The 21,224-nt window shown below is 50.6% G+C and overlaps 2 protein-coding genes across 2 annotated transcripts in view; one reads left to right on the top strand and one right to left on the bottom strand.

Moving 5' to 3' along the window:
- SKAP1 (src kinase associated phosphoprotein 1) overlaps positions 1-13,407 on the top strand; it is a gene marked incomplete at its 5' end in the record, with an annotated part of 112,488 nt that extends 99,081 nt beyond the window's left edge. The window contains 2 exons of the mRNA XM_079327812.1: positions 12,500-12,606; positions 13,096-13,407. Coding sequence (XP_079183938.1) covers positions 12,500-12,598 — 99 coding nt within the window. The 3' untranslated portion in view covers positions 12,599-12,606; positions 13,096-13,407. The remainder of the gene's footprint in view (positions 1-12,499; positions 12,607-13,095) is intronic.
- Positions 13,408-14,341: 934 nt separating this feature from the next.
- Positions 14,342-20,801, bottom strand: SNX11 (sorting nexin 11). The gene is made up of 7 exons (XM_079327847.1): positions 20,719-20,801; positions 19,909-19,951; positions 18,942-19,028; positions 17,861-17,961; positions 17,667-17,765; positions 16,020-16,214; positions 14,342-15,192 (listed from the first exon to the last, which is right to left on the bottom strand). The coding sequence occupies exons 2-7, from the start codon at positions 19,927-19,929 to the stop codon at positions 14,859-14,861; spliced, it is 837 nt and encodes a 278-aa protein (XP_079183973.1). The 5' UTR covers positions 19,930-19,951; positions 20,719-20,801; the 3' UTR covers positions 14,342-14,858.
- Positions 20,802-21,224: the final 423 nt, after the last annotated feature.

Below are 21,224 nucleotides of genomic sequence, written 5' to 3'. Positions count from 1 at the left end.
ACTGGGTTTTACTGTGTTTTGCTGGTTTTTACTGGTCTTTACTGGTCTTTGCCGGGTTTTCACTTGTCTTTACTGGTTTTTATTGGGCTTTCACTGCTTTTCACTGGGTTTCACTGGTATTTACTGGTTTTTACTGGGTTTTTATTGTTTTTTGCTGGGTTTTACTGGTTTTTACTGGTCTTTACTGGTTTTTACAAGCTTTCACCAGTTTTTACTGGGTTTTATTGGGTTTTTTGCTGGTCTTTACTGGTTTTTATTGGGTTTTCTCTGGTCTTTACTGGTTTTTATTGAGTCTCACCAGTTTTTACTGGGTTTTTCTGGATTTCACCAGTTTTTCCTGGTTTTTCCTGCATTCGGGGCCGTTTTGGGATCATGATTTGGAGCCAGGGAGCAGCTCCCACCCCTAGTCCTGCATCCCTCTCTGGAAACCTGCAAATTCCCCATTTTTGGGGCTGATTTAGGAATTTCAGGCCCCATCCCCTGCCCTGGGATCCCCCCAGTCCGTGTTTATCCAGGGGGTTCCACACCCTGTGATCCCACTGGGAATTCCGGCGCTCCTGCCGACTTTTCCCTCATAAATTCCAGATCAGGAATTGGAGGGAGTGAGAGGCAGTGATGGGAAGAGGAGGAGGAGGAGGAGGAGGAGGGAAAAGGTTGGGAATGTTCACTCAGCTGCGCCTTAATTCCCTTTTCAATCTTGTCCCAATTAATTTCATGGAATTAATCTCGCGGCGGCCGCTGGCTCCGGTAGCAGCTCCTATAAAATCCCATCTGGCGCCTTCCCAGCCTGACATTCCCGGGAAAACCGGACAGAGGAACGGGATCAGGGAATCACGGAATTGTCGAGGGTGGAAAATCCCATCCCGGCGTTCCTGGGGTTATTCCAGGGAAATGGAATTCCTGGTTTATCCCAGGAATTCCGGGAATGCGGCTCCCGAGGGATCTTGGCCCCTCTGGATGTGGGAGGTGACAACCCCAGGGGTGCCAAGGGCAGAGAAAACTGGGAATTCATTTGGGAAAAGGGAAGAGTCATTCCCAACCCTAATTCCCATCCCCAATTCCCACCCCTAATTCCCATCCCTAATTCTCATCTCTGGAAGTGCCCAAGGCCATCTGGGCTGGGATGGCAGGTGTGGGAATGGGATGGGATTTGAGCTCCTTCCCACCTGCCCAATCCTGGAATTCCAGAATCCAACATAATTCCAACAAAACTCTGTTCCCATATTCCTGCTCTCAACCCCACGCCCGTTTTCCTGTCTGAGCGATTCCTGCTCTGGGATAACTGTGGGGTTCGGCGCCACTTCCCGCTTGGAGTGGGTTTAGCTGGGTGTGCCCGTAAAACTGGGATTTGTTCATTCCTCTCTCCCATAAAACTGGGATCTGTTCATTCCTGCATCCCATAAAAACGGGATCCATTCATTCCTGCATCCCATATAACTGGGATCCGTTCATTCCCTCAATCCCTTCCCATAAAACCGAGATCCGTTAATTCCCTCAGTCCTTTCCCAACAAAACCGGGCTCCGTTCATTCCCACATCCCATAAAACAGGGATCTGTTCATTCCCACATCCCATAGAACCGGGCTCCGTTCATTCCCACATCCCATAAAACCGGGATCTGTTCATTCCCACATCCCATAAAACAGGGATCCATTCATTCCCACATCCCATAGAACCGGGATCCGTTCATTTTCTCGATCCCTTCCCATAAAACCGGGGGAGGGAAGGGGCGGGAGAGAATTCCCTCATCCCGCGTCGCAGCCGAAGGCGCGGGGTGACATCTAGCGGCATTTCCCATGGATTTGGGGACCGGGACCAGCCCTGTCCCCCCTCCCTGTCCCCGGGGATGAGCCCGGGCCGGGCTCAGCTGCGCTCGGATCCCGGGAATGATCCCACTGGGATGGGGCAGCTGGAAGGCAGCGGTCACCCCCCGGTCACTCCTGGTCACCCCCCGGTCACTCCTGGTCACCCTTCGGTCATTCCTGGTCACCCCCCGGTCAGTCCTGGTCACCCCCTGGTCAGTCCTGGTCACCCCCCGGTCACTCCTGGTCACCCCCGGTCAGTCCTGGTCACCCTTCGGTCATTCCTGGTCACCCCCCGGTCAGTCCTGGTCACCCCCTGGTCAGTCCTGGTCACCCCCCGGTCACTCCTGGTCACCCCCGGTCACTCCTGGTCACCCCCCGGTCACTCCTGGTCACCCCCCGGTCAGTCCTGGTCACCCCCCGGTCACTCCTGGTCACTCATCGATCACCCCTTGACCACCCCCTGGACACCCCGGTCACTCCTGATCACCCTTCGGTCACTCCTGGTCACCCCCCGGTCACCCCTGGTCAGTGCCTGGTCACCCCCCGGTCAGTGCTTGGTCACCCCCTGGTCACTCCTGATCATTCTTGGTCACTCCTGGTCACTCCTGGTCACCCCCCGGTCACTCCTGGTCACTCATCGATCACCCCTTGACCACCCCCTGGACACCCCGGTCACTTTTGGTCACTCTTGGTCACTCTTGGTCACACCCCGGGACAGGAACAGGGACAGGATTGAGGCAGATCCCAAATTTTCCCCATCCACAGGGACTCACCTGCACATTCCCCATCCCAAATCCCAAATTTTCCCCATCCACAGGGACTCACCTGCACATTCCCCATCCCAAATCCCAAATTTTCCCCATCCACAGGGACTCACCTGCACATTCCCCATCCCAAATCCCAAATTTTCCCCATCCACAGGGACTCACCTGCACATTCCCGGGATAAACCCACCCAGGAAAAACGGGAATTCCTTTTCCACTTCCAGGAATTCCCGGGATAATCCCCATCCGTCCCTTATCCCATAAATCCCAGGAATGCAGAGCCAGGCTGGAATTCCCAGGATTTCTGGGATATTTCCAGATTTCCTTTGGAATTTGTCACCTGAAATTATTAATTAATTAATTTAAATTAATTCATAAATAGGGAAATGACTCATTTCTGAATTCATTATAAATTATTAAATCAAGAAGTGGATTAATGATAATTTCATAAATAATCGGGGGAATAAATTAATTATGAATTAATAAATGAACAGGTACATTAATGTTAATCAATTAATAAATAAACAGGTAAAGAAATGTAAATTAATAAATAAACAGGGTTTATTTATTAATTAGATTATAAATTAATAATATATTATTATTTAGTAAATGAACACATAAACAAAAAGGTAAATAAATGTTAATTAATTAATAATTAAACAAGTATTTTAATCCAATATAAATTAATATATAAACAGGCAAACAAACAGGTAAATAAATAAATCAAGGTTAATCCATTTTAAATTAATTAATAGACAGGTACATAAACAGGTAAATCAGTTCGTTAATTAATCCATTATATATTATATACAAATTATATTATATATATAACATAAATTAACTGATATGTTATATTTTAGTATTTTATTTTACATTTTTTGCTTTCTATAAAATACTTTGTATGTCATACTTTATAATTTCTACTTTTTATTTTAAAATCTAAATGTTGAACTTTGGTATTGTAAATTTTATAGTTTGCATTTCACATTTTTACTTTACATTTTATATTTATTACTTCGCATTTTATACTTTATAATTTCTACTTTAGATTTTAAAATTTAAATTTTATTTTTTTGTATTTTGTTTTTGTATATTTTTCATTTTGCATTTTTCATTTTTACTTTGTATTTGATATTTATTACTTTGGTTTTTATACTTTAATTAATACTTTCTATTTGAAAACTGAAATTTGAAGTTTTTGTATTTTAATTTTTTCTTTTTCTATTTTTCATTTTGCATTTCGCATTTTGCATTTTAAATTTTGCATTTTTTACTTTCTGTTTTCTACTTTCTATTTTACATTTGACATTTTATGTTTTATTTTTTATATTTTGTATTTCATGCTTTTTATTTTATTTTTTTGCATGTTAAATTTATCTTTCAATTTTTATACTTTAGGGTTTTTTTTACTTTTGATATTTTAATTTTTTTTATTCTCTATCCTACCTCGACTCCATCCATCCACAACCATCCCTGCCGGCAGATTCGGGAATTTTCCATGGAAAACAGTGGGAAAAACAGAGAAACTGCAGGGAAAAAAAAAAAAAACAACAAAAAACCAAAAACAATCCTGCTTATCCAAAACGTCCGAGGAAAGGCTAAAATCCCAGAAATCCCAAAAAACTCTGAAATCCCGAAAATCCCAGAAATCCCAGAAATCTCTGAAATCCCAGAAATCCTGAAAATCCCCGAAATCCCGGAATTCCTGGAATTCCCGGCAAACCCAGGGCTCCTTTTCCCAGCCCTGATCCCAAATCCCAAGGGAAATTCTTTTCCTTGGGAATCCACGGAATTCCCAACCCCTTCCCCCAGACCCCAAAAAAATCCTGAGTTTAAAACGATCCCCAAAAAAAACCCCCAAATCCGGGATGGAGAAAAATGGGAATTTTTCATGTCCAAATCCCGCAGATCCCGCCCTTTATTCCCATTTTTTTAAATCCCTTTCCAAGGTGTAAACGAAGGAAAATCCCGAATTTATGGAAAGGGAAAAGGGAATTGAGAATCCCTAAATGAGGCTGGAATTCCCGATTCATCCCGGGAATTATCCCCAATTAATGCGGGATTTAATTAAAACCACGGGAATTCATCCCGAGGAATTCCGGGGAATTCCAGGGTGAGATTCCCGCCCTTTTCCCGCCGGATTTGGGATTCTGGGATGGGGATTCGGGCTCTGGGTTGGGATTTGGGAATGGGATCCTTGGGATTCCCTGTGCAAGTGGTGAGGGGAGAAATTCCCGGTGATCCCAATCCCAGAAAAAGGGGAAACTCGATCCCAGTAACTCCCAGTTTGGGATTAATGAGGAAAACCCAATCCCAGTAACTCCCAGTTTGGGATTAATGAGGAAAATCCGATCCCAGTAACTCCCAGTTTGGGATCAGAGAGGAAAACCCGATCCCAGTAACTCCCAGTTTGGGATTAATGAGGAAAACCCAATCCCAGTAACTCCCAGTTTGGGATTAATGAGGAAAACCCAATCCCAGTAACTCCCAGTTTGGGATCAGAGAGGAAAACCCAATCCCAGTAACTCCCAGTTTGGGATTAATGAGGAAAACCCAATCCCAGTAACTCCCAGTTTGGGATCAGAGAGGAAAACCCGATCCCAGTAACTCCCAGTTTGGGATCAGAGAGGAAAACCCGATCCCAGTAACTCCCAGTTTGGGATCAGAGAGGAAAACTCGATCCCAGTAACTCCCAGTCCAGTTCTCCCAGTTCCCCAATTCCAGTCCAGGCCCCCCTGGGGTCCCTCCCCCTTTCCCCACATTCCCCACAGCAATCCCAAGGGAAAAACCCTAAAATTCCCAATCCCGAGGGAAAAAAACCCCAAAATTCCCAATCCCGAGGGAAAAAACCCCCAAAATTCCCAATCCCGAGGGAAAAAAACCCCAAAAATTCTCAATCCCAAGGGAAAAAACCCCCAAAATTCCCAATCCCGAGGGAAAAAAAACCCCAAAATTCCCAATCCGGAGGATTTGGGATCATCAAATAATCAGGATCTGGAATCCTGCTGGAGAAGGAAGAGGCGCTTTGGGGCCAGGATTGGGATTTGGGATTTGGCCAAAAATCTGGGAAGAAAAAGGGGTGATTCTCCAAAATTCCCAATCTGGAAGATTTGGGATCACCAAATAATAGGGATCTGAAATCCTGCTGGAGAAGGAAGAGTTTGGAATTCGGGATTTGGCCGAAAATCTGGGAAGGGGTGAAAAAAGGGGTGAAAAAATTTGTGACGTGGCCGTGTCCCCTTTCCCAATCCCCATCCCTGGGGTGTCCCCTCGTCCCCTTTCCCTGCCCCAAATCCAGGGAATCTCGGATTTTGGGATGGAAGGAACTCGGGGATTTCTATAGAAAGGGATTTTTGATGGGATTTTTAATGGGGTTTTTAAGCGAAATTTTGATCGGATTTGGGATCCGATTTTTAAATGGGATTTTTAATGGGATTTTTATAATTGGATTTTTAACGTGATTTTTAACGTGATTTTTGATGGGATCCATCCCGGAACCGACACTTGCTGCTCCCAATTCCTCACCCCCCTCCCTTCTCCAGGGATTAAGGATTTGGGATTTGGGATGGATTTATCCCAAACCCTCCCCACAGCTCCGAACTCCTCCAGCCTCTCCTCTCCATCACACAAAAATATTCGGCCTCAGAGCAAATTTCGGAAAACGGAGCGTGCGATAAACCAAATAAAAAATCACCCCCGCTTTTTTATTTTATTTCATTTTCTTTTCCCTCCGCTGGAATAGGTGGGAAACATTCATTATTTTTATTTTTTTTCCCCTCTCTCCCTCACAATTTTACCATTAACTCGAGCCGGGAAGTTTTATCGGTGAAAAAAACGTCCAATTTTTTTATTTTTACTTTTTGTTGTTGTTGTCTCTCTCCCCCGCTCGGCAGCGGCGTTATTAAAATGCTAATTTAAACACCAAAAAAAAAAAAAAAAAAAAAAAAAGAGTTAAACATCTAGCGGTGCCTAATTGCATCCCATAATGAGCTCTGGAAATGCGAGTGCCCCCGACACACGGAGAGCATCAACAGCCGCCGACACCTCATTAGCGGCTCCTTCATTAATTCTGCCGGCCCCGCGCTGACCCCGCGGGCGCAGGTGGGGCCCGGTGGTCCCGGGGGGCGGCGAGCCCGGCTCCGGTTGCCGCGGCAACGCGGGGGATGCGCGGGGGTCCCCGGGCGGCCACCGAGAGCCCCGAGCTCATCGCCGGTGGTGGGGGAGGGCCGGGGCTGCGAAACCCCCAGTTCGGGTGTGTTTGCCCCAAATTATGGTAATTTAACACCCCAATTCGGGTGTATTTACCCCAAATTATGGCAATTTAACCCCCCCCAATTCTGGTGTATTTGCCCCAAATTATAGCAATTTAAAACCCCCCAATTCGGGTGTATTACCCCCCAGTTCGGGTGTATTTGCCCAAAATTATGGCAATTTAACCCCCCCAATTCTGGTGTATTTGCCCCAAATTATGGCAATTTAACCCCCCAATTCGGGTGTATTTACCCAAAATTACGGCAATTTAACCCCCCCAATTCGGGTGTATTTACCCCCCCAATTCTGGTGTATTTACCCAAAATTATGGCAATTTAACCCCCCCAATTCGGGTGTATTTACCCCCCCAATTCTGGTGTATTTACCCAAAATTATGGCAATTTAACCCCTCAATATGGGTGTATTTACCCCCCCAATTCGGGTGTATTTACCCAAAATTATGGCAATTTAACCCCCCCAATTCGGGTGTATTTACCCAAAATTATGGCAATTTAACCCCTCAATATGGGTGTATTTACCCCCCCAATTCGGGTGTATTTACCCAAAATTATGGCAATTTAACCCCCCAGTTCTGGTGTATTTACCCCCAATTCTGGAATGTTTCCCCTCGAGCTCATCGCCGGTGGTGGGGGAGTGCCGGGGGTGCAAAACCCCCAGTTCGGGTGTATTTACCCCAAATTATGGCAATTTAACCCCCCCAGTTCGGGTGTATTTACCCAAAATTATGGCAATTTAACCCCCCAGTTCTGGTGCATTTACCCCCCAATTCGGGTGTATTTACCCAAAATTATGGCAATTTAACCCCCCCAATTCGGGTGTATTTGCCCCAAATTATGGCAATTTAACCCCCCCAATTCGGGTGTATTTACCCCCCAGTTCGGGTGTATTTACCCAAAATTATGGCAATTTAACCCCCCCAATTCTGGTGTATTTACCCCCTAATTCTGGAATATTTCCCCCCGAGTTCGTCGCCGGTGGTGGGGGAGTGCCGGGGGTGCGAAACCCCCAGTTCGGGTGTATTTACCCCAAATTATGGCAATTTAACCCCCCAATTCTGGTGTATTTGCCCCAAATTATGGCAATTTAACCCCCCAGTTCTGGTGTATTTACCCCCCAATTCTGGTATATTTACCCAAAATTATGGCAATTTAACCCCCCAGTTCTCGGATATTTACCTCCCCAATTCCACAATATTTCACCCCGAGTTCATGCCAGGTGGTCTGGGGGAGTTCTGGAGGTTTGAAGCCCCCCCCCCCCCCCAGTTTCGGAATATTTACCCCCAAAATTCCAGCAACCGTGAAATTCCAAATCCCCGAGTTCATTCCCGGGGATCTTGGGGAGTCCTGGAGGTGTGAACCCCCAAATCTGGAAATTTATCCCCCCTGTCCCAAATTCGGGCACATTTCCCCCCTCAATTCCTGCACGTTCCCCCCCAATTCCTGCATCCCTGAAACCCCAAACCCGCTGGATCTGACACATCCCACTTGTCCTGCACCCCCAAACCCTCCCTGTACCCCCGGATCCTCCTGAACCCCAAAAATTCCTGAACCCCGAGCATCCCCCCAATCCCTGCACCCCTGAACCTCCAAACCTTCCCTTCCTGCACCCCCAAACCCTCCCACAACTTCTCACAGATTTATATTTTTATTTATATTCTTATTTGTATTCTTATTTTTATTTTTATTCTTATTCTTTTTTATTTCTGTTTCTATTCATATTTTCATTTTTTTTCACCTCCTTTCCCTCTCCCCAACCCGAGTCACTCAGGACCCCAAATCCCTGGGAATTCCTGCTGAACCCCAAATATTCCAGGATTCCTGCACCCCTAAACCTCCAAACCTTCCCTACCTGCCCCCCCTAAACCCTCGCACAACTTATCACAGATTTATGTATTTATATTTATATTCTTACTCTTATTCTTATTTTTATTCTTTCTTATTCTTATCTATTCTTATTCTTACTCTTATTCTTATTTTAATTCTTTCTTATTCTTATTTATTCTATTCTTATTCTTATTCTTATTCTTATTCTTATTCTTATTCTTATTCTTATTCTTATTCTTATTCTTATTCTTATTCTTATTCTTATTCTTATTCTTTCTTATTCTTATCTATTCTTATTCTTACTCTTATTTTTATTCTTTCTTATTCTTATTTATTCTTATCCTTATTCTTATTCTTATTCTTATTCTTATTCTTATTCTTATTCTTATTCTTATTCTTATTCTTATTCTTTCTTATTCTTATCTATTCTTACTGTTATTCTTATTTTTATTCTTATTCTTATTTATTCTATTCTTATTCTTATTCTTATTCTTATTCTTATTCTTATTCTTATTCTTATTCTTATTCTTATTCTTTCTTATTCTTATCTATTCTTATTCTTACTCTTATTTTTATTCTTTCTTATTCTTATTCTTATTCTTATTTTTATTTTTATTTTTATTCTTATTCTTATTTTTTTAAATTTTTATTTTTATTCTTATTTTTATTCTTATTCTTATTCTTATTTTTATTTTTATTTTTATTCTTATTCTTATTTTTATTTTTATTTTTATTCTTATTCTTATTCTTATTCTTATTCTTATTCATTTTTATTTTTATTTTTATTTTTATTTTTTTTTTATTTTTATTTTTATTTTTATTTTTATTTTTATTTTTATTCTTATTCTTATTCTTATTTCTTTTCTTATTTTTATTCCTTTTTTTATTCTTTTTTTTTTTTTTATTATTATTCTCTCCTTTCCTTTTTTCACCTCCTCTCCCCTCCCCGAGCGCAGCCGCGCATCCCCGCTCCTCCCGCCGCCCCCGCCGTGCCCCGGCCGTGCCCCGGTTCCGCCGTGCACTCGGCATGAACCGGCGGGGGCGGGACGGGCCCCTGGAGCGGTGATTTAGGAGAACATTAACGGCGAGCGGAGCGGCGGCGGCGCAGCTGGGCCCGGCGGGTGGAACGGAACGGGCCCGATGGAACGGGCCCGATGGAACGGGCCCGATGGAACGGGCCCGATGGAACGGGCCTGGCGGATGAAACGGGCCCGGCGGATGGAACGGGCGGGGGATGGAACGGGCCCGATGGAACGGGCCCGGCGGATGGAACGGGCCCGGGAGATGGAACGGGCCCGGCGGATGGAACGGGCCCGGTGGATGGAACGGGCCCGGCGGATGGAACGGGCGGGGGATGGAACGGGCCCGGCGGATGGAACGGAACGGGCCCGGTAGATGGAACGGGCGGGGGATAAACACCGAGCTGGCCGGGGCTCGGCGGGGCTGGGGCAGGGAGCCGGTGTCACCGCAGTGTCACCTGAGTGCCACCAGTGTCACCAGAGTGACACCAGAGTGACACCAGAATCTCACCACAGTGTCACCACAGTGTCACCAGAGTGCCACCAGAGTGTCACCACAGTGTCACCAGTGTCACCAGAGTGCCACCAGAGTGTCACCAGAGTGACACTAGAGTGCCACCACAGTGTCACCACAGTGTCACCACAGTGTCACCAGAGTGCCACCAGAGTGTCACCACAGTGTCACCAGTGTCACCACAGTGTCACCACAGTGTCACCAGAGTGTCACCAGAGTGTCACCAGAGTGCCACGGTGTTTGGGATGTGGGGAGTGCGATGGGGTGGGACACGGAGACCCCAGTGGGATGGGACAGATCCTGGTGGGATGGGACACGGAGACCCCCACGGGATGGGACATGGGGGTTCTGATGGGATGGGACAGATCCTGGTGGGATGGGGCATGGAGACCCCCATGGGATGGGACATGGGGATTCTGATGGGATGGGACAGATCCTGGTGGGATGGGACAGATCCTGGTGGGATGGGGCATGGAGACCCCCATGGGATGGGACATGGGGATTCTGATGGGATGGGACAGATCCTGTTCCAATGGGACACTTGGATCCTCCTGGGATGGGGCATAAAGACCCCAAAGGGGTGGGACGGATCCTGTTCAGATCCCAATGGGATGGGACATGGGGATTCTGATAGGATAGGACAGATCCTGGTGGGATGGGACAGATCCTGTTCTGATGAGACACCTGGACCCTCCTGGGATGGGACTTGGAGACCCCAGTGGGATGGAATGGGTCTTGGTGGGATGGGATTTCCAGTTTGGGGATTCCTGGGGATGGAGGGAATGGGGTTGGGGTGACCCCAAATCCAATCCCCAGCCTGGAAATGGCGCCAGATCCCCGATTTCCCGTTTCCTGCTGATTCCCAGGAACGGGGATGTGGAGATGGAGTTGGGGTGACCCCAAATCCAATTCCCAGCAACCCCAAATCCATTCCCAGCTTTTAAAAGGAGTCAGATCCCCAATTTCCCGACTCCTGCCCATTCCCAGGAATGGGGATGACGCTGCTCCGCTTCCCAGTGCTCCCAGTGCCCCCCGTCCCCCCTCCCATCCCCTTTTCCTCCCGGGAATCTCTTTCCCCTCCCATCCGCTCCTTTCCAGCCCTTTCCATCAACCCTCTCGAAATTCCCTTCCTCCCCAGTCTAATTAACGCCTAATTAACCAAAATTCCAACAAAACCCCCTCCTCCTCCTCCTCCTCTCCCGCTTCCCAAAAAAAAAAAAAAAAAAAAAAAACAAACCCAAAAAAAACCCCCACCAAAAAACAAAACCCAGGAATTCCATCGAGCTGGGAAGGAGCGGAGCAGAGTTCACGCAGCTCAGCCGTGCCAGGGCTCGGCGCTAATGATTTAATAAAAATTAGCATAATTAACGAACATCTGCACGAGGCAGCGCGGGGCAATTTGGCAGCGCGAGACGGGGACTCGAGCGTTATTGCCGCGAGTTTAATGCGCTTTTAATTCGTCCTGGCCCCGCGCGGGGGGAGGAAACGACGGCTGGGCTGCCGAGAGTTCGGGGGTTTTTTCCATCCCTTCGGAGGGTGAAAAATCCCGGGATTTATCCCGGCATTCATTCCAGCAGAAATGGTTTTAAAAATTCGGGCTGGAAAAGTGAGGATCGGGATCGCGGAATGGCCGAGGAGCGGCTCAGCCCGCGGGGTTTTAGGGATAAATTTGGATTTTAGGGATAAATTCGGGGGTTTAGGGATAAATTTGGGGGGTTTTTTACCATCCCTTTGGATGCTGAAAAACCCTGAGATTTATCCCGAGATTCGGAAGAGAAGGAATTTTTTAAAATTGGGATTGCAAAAGTGGAATTGGGATTGCAGAGTGGCCGAGGAGCGGCTCAGCCCGCGAGGTTTTAGGGATGAATTTGGGTTTTAAAGATAAATTCAGGAATATTTTTTTTTTCCCTTTGGATGCAGAAAATACCGGAATTTATCCCAGTATTTATTCCAGCACTCATTCCAGCAGAAATGGTTTTAAAAATTGGGATTGCAAAAGTGGGATTGGTGTTGTGGAGTGGCCGGGAGCAGCTCAGCCCGAGGGGTTTTAGGGATAAATTCGAGTTTTAGGGTTAAATTCGGATTTTTCCTTCAATCCCACGGAAATCTGGGTAAATTTTCCAGGAAAATCCAGCTGGAGATGTTTCCAAAACTCCAGCCTGGGAGCTGGAATTTCTTGTAGGATTTGGGGCAATTTTTTTTTTGTGCGATTTGAGGTATTTCTTGTGGGATTTGGGGTATTTCTTCAGGATTTGGGGTCGGAGCCCCAAAGGAAGGGTCTGACCCCAATCCCGGCCCCACAGGAATATCCCGGGTACGGTTGGTGGGTCGGGGAGCTCGGCCAGGAAATTGGGATCGTCCCGAAGGAATTCCTGATGCCCGCCTTCGAGCTGGAGCAGTGACGGGACAGGTGAGGGGGCGAGCACAGAATTTGGGGTTTGGGGTGTGGGATTTGGGGTTTGGAGCGTGGGATTTGGGGTGTGGGATGCAGAATTTGGGGTTTGGGGTGCAGAATTTGGGGTTTGGGGTGTGGGATTTGGGGTGTGGGGTGGAGAATTTGAGGTTTGGGGTTTGGAGTCTAAGATTTGGGATTTGGGGCCAGGTTTGGGGTTTTGGGGTTTGGAGTGTGGGGTTTGGGGTGGGGGGTTTGGGGTCACATTTTGGGTTTGGGGTCACGTTCTGGGTTTGGGGTGCAGAGTTTTGGGTTTGGGGTTTGGAGTTTGGGGGGGTGGGGTGTGGGGGTCACATTTTGGGTTTGGGGTCACGTTTTGGGTTTGGGGTCACGTCTTGGGTTTGGGGTTTGGGGTCACATTTTGGGTTTGGGGTGCAGAGTTTTGGGTTTGAGATTTGGGATCTGGGCTCCCTGGGGTGTCCCTACTGTCCTTGTCTCCATCCTCAGTTTTCCCTGGAGCAGCTGAGCCCGGAATGGCAGCGCGGGGCTGGATCCCAAATCCCACAAATCCCACAAATCCCACAAATCCCACAAATCCCACGGGATTCCTCCACAGGACCCAGCGCTGGCACCGAGTGGATTGATCCCAAAAATCCTTCCTGGAGCCATTCCGTGGGGAAACTGAGGCACGCATCCCGCTTCTCCCAAAAATCCCAAATTCCCTGGAGATCTCCCACTCTCGTTATCCTGCTTTTCCTGCGTCAACCCCAAATTCCCTGGAGATCCCAAATCCAGGTGTTCCCTCATCCCAAATCCGGCTGTTCCTCCATCCCAAATCCAGGTGTTCCCCCATCCCAAATCCAGGTGTTCCCTCATCCCAAATCCAGGTGTTCCCCCATCCCAAATCCAGGTGTTCTCCCTCAATAAATCCTTTTTCTCTCCAAGTTTGGCTGTTCCGAGAATGACTGGGAGTGGCCGGGAATTGTCGGGAATGTTCGGGAATTATCGGGAGTTACCGGCAATTGTCAGGAATGATAGGGAATTGTCGGGAATTATCGGGAATTGTCGGGAATTATCGGGAATGGCCCCTTTGCTGTGAGGGTGAATCCAGCGCATCCCCCTCCTGCTTTTCCTGCTTTTCCCGTTTTTCTTTTCCTGCTTTTCCGGGTTTCCCTCCCCTCCCGCATGCGGCTGCGGGGCCGCTAGATGGTGGTAGGGCCCTGCCAGCCCCGATCCCTCTGGAATTCCCAAACTGGGCTCAGATCCCTCTGGAATTCCCAAACTGGGCTCAGATCCCTCTGGAGCAGATCCTTGGGCTGGGATCAGATCCATGGATTCAGCACAGACCGCAGGATTCTGATCTGATCCGTGGATTCAGACTGGATCCCTGGGTTCTGGGTGGATCCCAGAATTCAGATCAGATCCCTGGATTCCGAGTGGATCCCTGGATTTGGAGTGGATCCCTGGATTCTGATCCGATCCAGGCACATCTGCGCCATTCCCAGCAGCGCGTTCATGAATATTAATGAGTGCTTATGAATATTAATGAGAGGCTCAGCCAATCACAGCCCTGAACTCCTCCTGCCATTCCCGCTGCGCCTCCAAGGGATTCCCAAAAGGGATTCCCAACATTCCCAAAACCTTCCCAAACCCTGCCAATTCCCAAATTCCCAAAATCCCAAAATTCCCAGCGCTTCTCCCACCCCCAAGCCCAGCAGAACACAGAAAAGTCTCCTCCACTTCCAGTTTAATTTTATTTATTTTCATTTTTATTTTTATTTATTTTATTTCCCACACCAAGTGCTGAGGGAGGGGAGGACCCCAAAACCCCCTGAGCTGCTCCTGCTTTCCCAAAAATCCCTGGAGCAGCCCCAGCAGGAAGGGGACACAAATTCCAGCCCCATTCCTCCCTTTTCCCAGTGGGAAGCTCAGCTCTGATTGGCCCAGTTTGGGAATTCCAGAGGGATTGGAGCCCAGTTTGGGAATTCCAGAGGGATTGGAGCACAGTTTGGGAATTCCAGAGGGATTGGAGCACAGTTTGGGAATTCCAGAGGGATTGGAGCACAGTTTGGGAATTCCAGAGGGATTTGAGGCAGGAGCAGAGAGAAGAAAACACAGCTGGAATATCAGGGAATATCAGGAATCCACTGGGAAAGAGCTTGGACACGGCTGAGGCCACATTCCCAGTGCTCCCAGTCCATCCCAGTGGCTCCGTGCTGATCCCTCTCCCAGCGAGGGCAGCAGGGCCTGGGGGTGTCCAGAGGGGTCACTCAGTGTCCAGCTGGATATTCTGGGCTGTCCAGAGGGGTCACTCTGTGTCCAGCTGGACACTCTGGGCTGTCCAGAGGGGTCACTCTGTGTCCAGCTGGACACTCTGGGCTGTCCAGAGGGGTCACTCTGTGTCCAGCTGGACACTCTGGGCTGTCCAGAGGGGTCACTCTGTGTCCAGCTGGACTCTCTGGGCTGTCCAGAGGGGTCACTCTGTGTCCAGCTGGGCTCTCTGGGCTGTCCAGAGGGGTCACTCTGTGTCCAGCTGGGCTCTCTGGCCGTGCCTCATCCATGCCAAAGTCACTCCAGTAGGGGAAGCTCTCCAGGCCAGCACAGCTGGAAAAGAGCAGCAAAAGGGATCCAGGGAATGTCAGGATTTTGTGGAAGTACCAAGCCTGGAGCTGGAACAGGGGGAACATTGCCATCATTGCCAGGGACATCCCAGCCCCCCTGCCTGGGATCCTCTGGGATCCAGAGAGGAGCTGGGAATGCCCTGGGATCCCAAAAAAGGAGCTGGGAATGTCCTGGGATCCCTAAAAAGGAGCTGGGGCTGCTCTGGGATTCCCTAAAAGGAGTTGGGAATGTCCTAGGATCCCTGAAAAGGAGCTGGGAGTGCCCTGAGATCCCCTAAAAGGAGCTGGGAGTGCCCTGGGGTCCCCTAAAAGGAGCTGGGAGTGCCCTGGGGTCCCCTAAAAGGAGCTGGGAGTGCCCTGGGATTCCCTAAAAGGAGCTGGGAGTGCCCTGGGATCCCTAAAAAGGAGCTGGGAGTGTTCTGGGATCCCCCAAAAGGAGTTGGGAGTGCCCTGGGATCCCCTATTAGGAGCTGGGAGTGCCCTGGGATCCTCTAAAAGGAGCTGGGAGTGCCCCGGGATCCCCAAAAGGGGCAGTGCAGGGACGATCCGGGACAGCCCCGGCTGCTCCTGCCCGTTCCCCGCCTGTTCCCCGCCCCGGTCCCGCCCGTTCCCGCCCATTCCCCACCCCGGTCCCGCCCGTTCCCCGCCCGTTCTCCACCCCGGTCCCGCCCGTTCCCCGCCCATTCCCCACCCCGTTCCCCGCCCCGTTCCCCGCCCCGTTCCCGCCCGTTCCCCGCCCCGGTCCCGCCCGTTCCCCGCCCGTTCCCCGCCCGTTCCCCGCCCCGTTCCCCGCCCCTCCCGCGGGGTCACCTGGCCGCGGGCGGGCCCGCGCTGTCCCTGCGCTGTCCCCGGGCCGGGCCCGCCATGGCGTAGTGCAGGATGGCCCCGGTGACCGAGTGCGGGCCCCGGCCCTGCACGCACGCCTCGATGGCGGGCGGGGGCAGCTGGCTCTGCAGGAAGAGGTGCAGGCGGCTGTCGGAGAGCAGCACGGCGCTCTGCAGCACCCTGCGGACGGGACACGGCGCGTCACTGCCGCGCAGGGACAGGGACAGCAGCGAGGGCCGCCAGGGTGAGCCAGCTCTCACTGCTCTCACCTCCCGGCCACCCCGCAGCTCTTCCCAAATCCCTAATAATCCTAAATCCCAAACCTCAAATCAGAAACCTCAAACAATCCCAAATCCCCAAACAATCCCAAATCCCAAACCCCATACATTCCCAATCGTCAACCCCCAAAAAATCACAAACCCCAAATCACAAACCCCAAACAATCTCAAACCCCAAACAATCCCAAATCCCAATAATCCCAAACCCCGAGTCACATACCCCAAATTCCCAAGTCCCAGATAACCCCAAATTCCAGAAAACCCCAAACCCCAGACAATCCCAAACCCCAATAACCCCCCACCCAATAACCCCTCACCCCTATAACCCCCCACCCCAATAACCCCCCACCCAATAACCCCTCACCCCTATAACCCCACACCCCAATAACCCCCACCCCAATAACCCCCCACCCCAATAACCCCCACCCCAATAACCCCTCACCCAATAACCCCCCACCCCACTAACCACAAACCCCACTAACCCCAAACCCCAATAACACCCCACCCAATAATTCCACACCCCAATAACCCCACACCCCAATAACCCCCCACCCCACTAACCCCACACCCCAATAACCACAAACCCCAATAACCCCCCACCCAATAATCCCACACCCCAATAACCCCCACCCAATAACCCCCACCCAATAACCCCCCACCCCAATAACCCCCCACCCCAATAACCCCACACCCCAATAACCCCCCACACCCCTATAACCCCACACCCCAATAACCCCCCACCCCAATAACCCCCCACCCCAATAACCCCACACCCCAATAACCCCACACCCAATAACCCCTCACCCAATAACCCCCCACCCCACTAACCACAAACCCCACTAACCCCAAACCCCAATAACACCCCACCCAATAATTCCACACCCCAATAACCCCACCCAATAACCCCACCCCAATAACCCCCCACCCAAAAACCCCACACCCCTATAACCCCACACCCCAATAACCCCCACCCCAATAACCCCCACCCCAATAACCCCACCCCAGTAACCCCAAACCTCAATAATCCCAAACCCCAATAACCCCTCACTCAATAATTCCACACCCCAATAACCCCCACCCAATAACCCCCCACCCCAATAACCCCCCACCCCAATAACCCCACACCCCAATAACCCCCCACCCCACTAACCACAAACCCCAATAACCCCTCACCCAATAATTCCACACCCCAATAACCCCACCCCAGTAACCCCAAACCTCAATAACCCCACACCCCAATAACCCCCCACCCCAATAACCCCCACCCAATAACCCCCCACCCCTATAACCCCACTAACCCCACTAACCCCACTAACCCCCACCCCACTGCCCCCCCGTGTCCAGCCCGTCCCACCTCTCCAGGAAGAGCTGCAGCCCCCGCCGCCGCCGCTCGATGAACTCATCCGTGCTGCCCACGAAGAACGCCGCCTTTCCCGGCAGCTCCGGTACCGGCCTGGAGAACCGGGGGGGATTTGGGATGGGCAGGGGCGGATCCCCCTCCCCCAGCCCCGAGGGGCTCCCCGTGCCCCCCATCCCGGGAATCCTTACACCAGCCCCGCGTTCCTCTGGAGCTGCCGCCGCAGCCACACGAACTCGCGGTAGCGGCGCCGCACGCACGAGGTCTTGGCGGTGAAAGCCTTGCTGTTGGTCTGGGAAAGGCAGGAGGGACGGGATGGGAATTCCCTTGGGAATGGGCTGGGAATGGGCTGGGAATGATCCTGGGAATGGGCTGGGAATGGGCTGGGAATGATCCTGGGAATGGGCTGGGAATGGGCTGGGAATGATCCTGGGAATGGGCTGGGAATGGGCTGGGAATGGGCTGGGAATGGGCTGGGAATGGGCTGGGAATGGTCCTGGGAATGGGCTGGGAATGGTCCTGGGAATGGGCTGGGAATGGTCCTGGGAATGGGCTGGGAATGGGCTGGGAATGATCCTGGGAATGGGCTGGGAATGGGCTGGGAATGGGCTGGGAATGATCCTTGGGAATGGGCTGGGAATGGCCCTGGGAATGGGCTGGGAATGATCCTTGGGAATGGGCTGGGAATGGGCTGGGAATGGTCCTGGGAATGGGCTGGGAATGGGCTGGGAATGGGCTGGGAATGGGCTGGGAATGGGCTGGGAATGGCCCTGGGAATGGGCTGGGAATGGGCTGGGAATGATCCTGGGAATGGGCTGGGAATGGCCCTGGGAATGGGCTGGGAATGATCCTTGGGAATGGGCTGGGAATGGGCTGGGAATGGGCTGGGAATGGGCTGGGAGTGATCCTTGGGAATGATCCTTGGGAATGATCCTTGGGAATATGCTGAGAATGACCCTGGGAATGGGCTGGGAATGATCCTGGGAATGATCCTGGGAATGACCCTGGGAATTATCCTTGGGATGGAGGGCTGAGGGATCCCGGATGGGAATGATCCTAGGGAGCAATCCCTGGGAATTACCCTGGCAATTATCCCTGGGAATTATCCCTGGGAATTCTGGACAGCAAGGATCAGCATGTCAATCACTGCAGGATCCCCCTGGTGCTGGATCCAGGATGTGATCCCAAGGATTCCCCTCCATGTCCTGGGATCATCCCAATCCCAATCCCAATCCCAATCCCCTCCCAGGGCTCATCCCAGTCCCAGCTCACATGCAGGAAGATCTTGTAATCCACGTAGGAATTCCAGGAGCCCTCGTTGTGCACACGGGGATCCTGCACCCGCACCGTGGTCAGCTCCTGTGGGATTCCAGGAATGGGATTCCAAAAAACAGGATCCACCCAGCCCTGCATTCCCAGATTCCTGGGAATGGGATCAGGGATTCCAAAAACCAGGATCCACCCAGCCCTGCATTCCCAGAGCTCTGGGAATGGGATCAGGGATTCCAAAAAACAGGATCCACCCAGCCCTGCATTCCCAGATTCCTGGGAATGGGATCAGGGATTCCAAAAACCAGGATCCACCCAGCCCTGCATTCCCAGAGCTCTGGGAATGGGATCAGGGATTCCAAAATCCAGGATCCACCCAGCCCTGCATTCCCAGATTCCTGGGAATGGGATCAGGGATTCCAAAAACCAGGATCCACCCAGCCCTGCATTCCCAGAGCTCTGGGAATGGGATCAGGGATTCCAAAAATCAGGATCCACCCAGCCCTGCATTCCCAGATTCCTGGGAATGGGATCAGGGATTCCAAAATCCAGGATCCACCCAGCCCTGCATTCCCAGAGCTCTGGGAATGGGATCAGGGGCTCCAAAAACTGGGATCCACCCCATTCAAGCTTTTTCAGACATTCCCATTCCCTTCCCATTATTCCCATTCCCATTCTTCCCATTCTTCCCATTCCCATTATTCCCATTATTCCCATTCTTCCCATTCCCATTCTTCCCATTCTTCCCATTTTTCCCATTCCCATTATTCCCATTATTCCCATTCTTCCCATTCCCATTATTCCCATTTCCATTATTTCCATTATTCCCATTTCCATTATTCCCATTATTCCCATTATTCCCAGCTGCTCCTGCACTCATCCCCATGGATTATTCCACAGAGATGGAATTCCCAAGACTTCAACTCGCCCAAATTCCAGAATCTGGGAATAAACCAGGAATGTTCCTCACTTCCTCTTGGTTCTCCAACATCCTAGAGCCCAGCAGGGAACATCTGGGAAAAAAACAAACAGAAAAAAAAATGGGATTTAGAAAGAGAAATCCTTCCATGATTCAGCATCCCCCAGATTTCTGGGATCCTGCAGATTTTGGGAATATTGGAAATCCCTGGAATCTGGGAAAAGCCTCAATTTGAGGGGTCGTGGGATTCCCATTTTGGGGTTATTTCTCTCAAATTCGGGATTCTCCCAGGCTCTGCTGCCCGGGATTGGTGTTCCAGGAGAGCCAGAAAAAACCGGGAATTAATTCAATTTATTCCTGATTTCCCCTGAACTCCTGAGGATGTTAACAAATCAATCCCATTTATTCCCTATTTTCCTTGGACACAGCCGCCCCTCGATAACACTGGAATTAATTTTTCAGGATCTTTTGCCTTCCAGGGAATGAAAAGATTCCTGATCCCACTCCTAGGGATATCCTGCACCACCACGAGTCCCAAAAAACGCAGAGAAAAACGGGGAAAACTGGAATGAATCCCATTTATTCCTTTCCCACGCCGCTTGGAAAACACCGCGGGGGGAATTTCAGGGAATTTTGCCTCACAGGGAAGGAAAAAATTCCTCAGGACAGAGATGGGAGCCGCGGCCCGAGCCAGCCCAGCCGGGCGCTGAGGGCGAGCCCCGGCCCGGCCCCGCCGGGAGAGGCTTTTGGGGTATCTTTGGTTGGTTTTGAGGGTTTTTGAGGGTTTTTTTGGTGTTTGGAGACACCGGGACCCCCCGAGGGACCCCCCAGATCTGCCCCCTCCCCTCAGGGCCCCCTCACCTCGCAAAGCCCGCGGCCCCTTTAAGCAGCGGCGGCGGCGCGCGCGTTCATTGCGCGGGTGTGACCGGAACTTCCGGTACGGGGTATGCTGGGAGTTGTAGTTCGGACCTTGCTGTGGTCCGGAGCCCCGGGACAAGGGGAGTTTGGAGCACCAGGAGCGGGAATGTTTATCCAGGGAACAGCGGCAGGAGGAGAAGGAACGGCCTCGGGCTGGGCATCAGCAGGAATTTCTGCATGGAAAGGGGGATCTGACACTGGCACCGCTGCCCAGCCTGGTGCTGGTGTCCCCATCCCCAAAACCACGTGGATGTGGCGCTTGGGGACGCGGGTTGGCCGTGCCGTGGCGGTGCTGGGGGAATGGCTGGACTGGTCAATCTTAGGCAGCTTCTCCAGCCTGAATGATTCCAAGATTCCCTAAATCAGATTATTTATGGTTGCCGTGAACGGGACCCTTCCCTGGGCGCTGGCACAATGGACGGTTTGGGGCGCGGCTTGGACTCGAAGAC

This window comes from Erithacus rubecula (genome assembly GCF_903797595.1).
Source record: "Erithacus rubecula genome assembly, chromosome: 27".
In the NCBI taxonomy this organism is placed as follows: domain Eukaryota; kingdom Metazoa; phylum Chordata; class Aves; order Passeriformes; family Muscicapidae; genus Erithacus; species Erithacus rubecula.
The sequence above is the reverse complement of the archived record's forward strand: the minus strand, read 5'-3'. Positions and strand labels throughout refer to the sequence as shown.

Bases quoted from the DNA above. Each gene is read 5' to 3' on its own strand.
- SNX11 (XM_079327847.1), bottom strand. From the start codon at position 19,929: ATGTTGGAGAACCAAGAGGAA. The intron at 17,962-18,941 runs GTGAGCTGGGAC...TGCCTTTCCCAG, and splicing joins ATTACAAGATCTTCCTGCAT to ACCAACAGCAAGGCTTTCAC. The intron at 17,766-17,860 runs GTAAGGATTCCC...CCGGTTCTCCAG, and splicing joins CAGAGGAACGCGGGGCTGGT to GCCGGTACCGGAGCTGCCGG.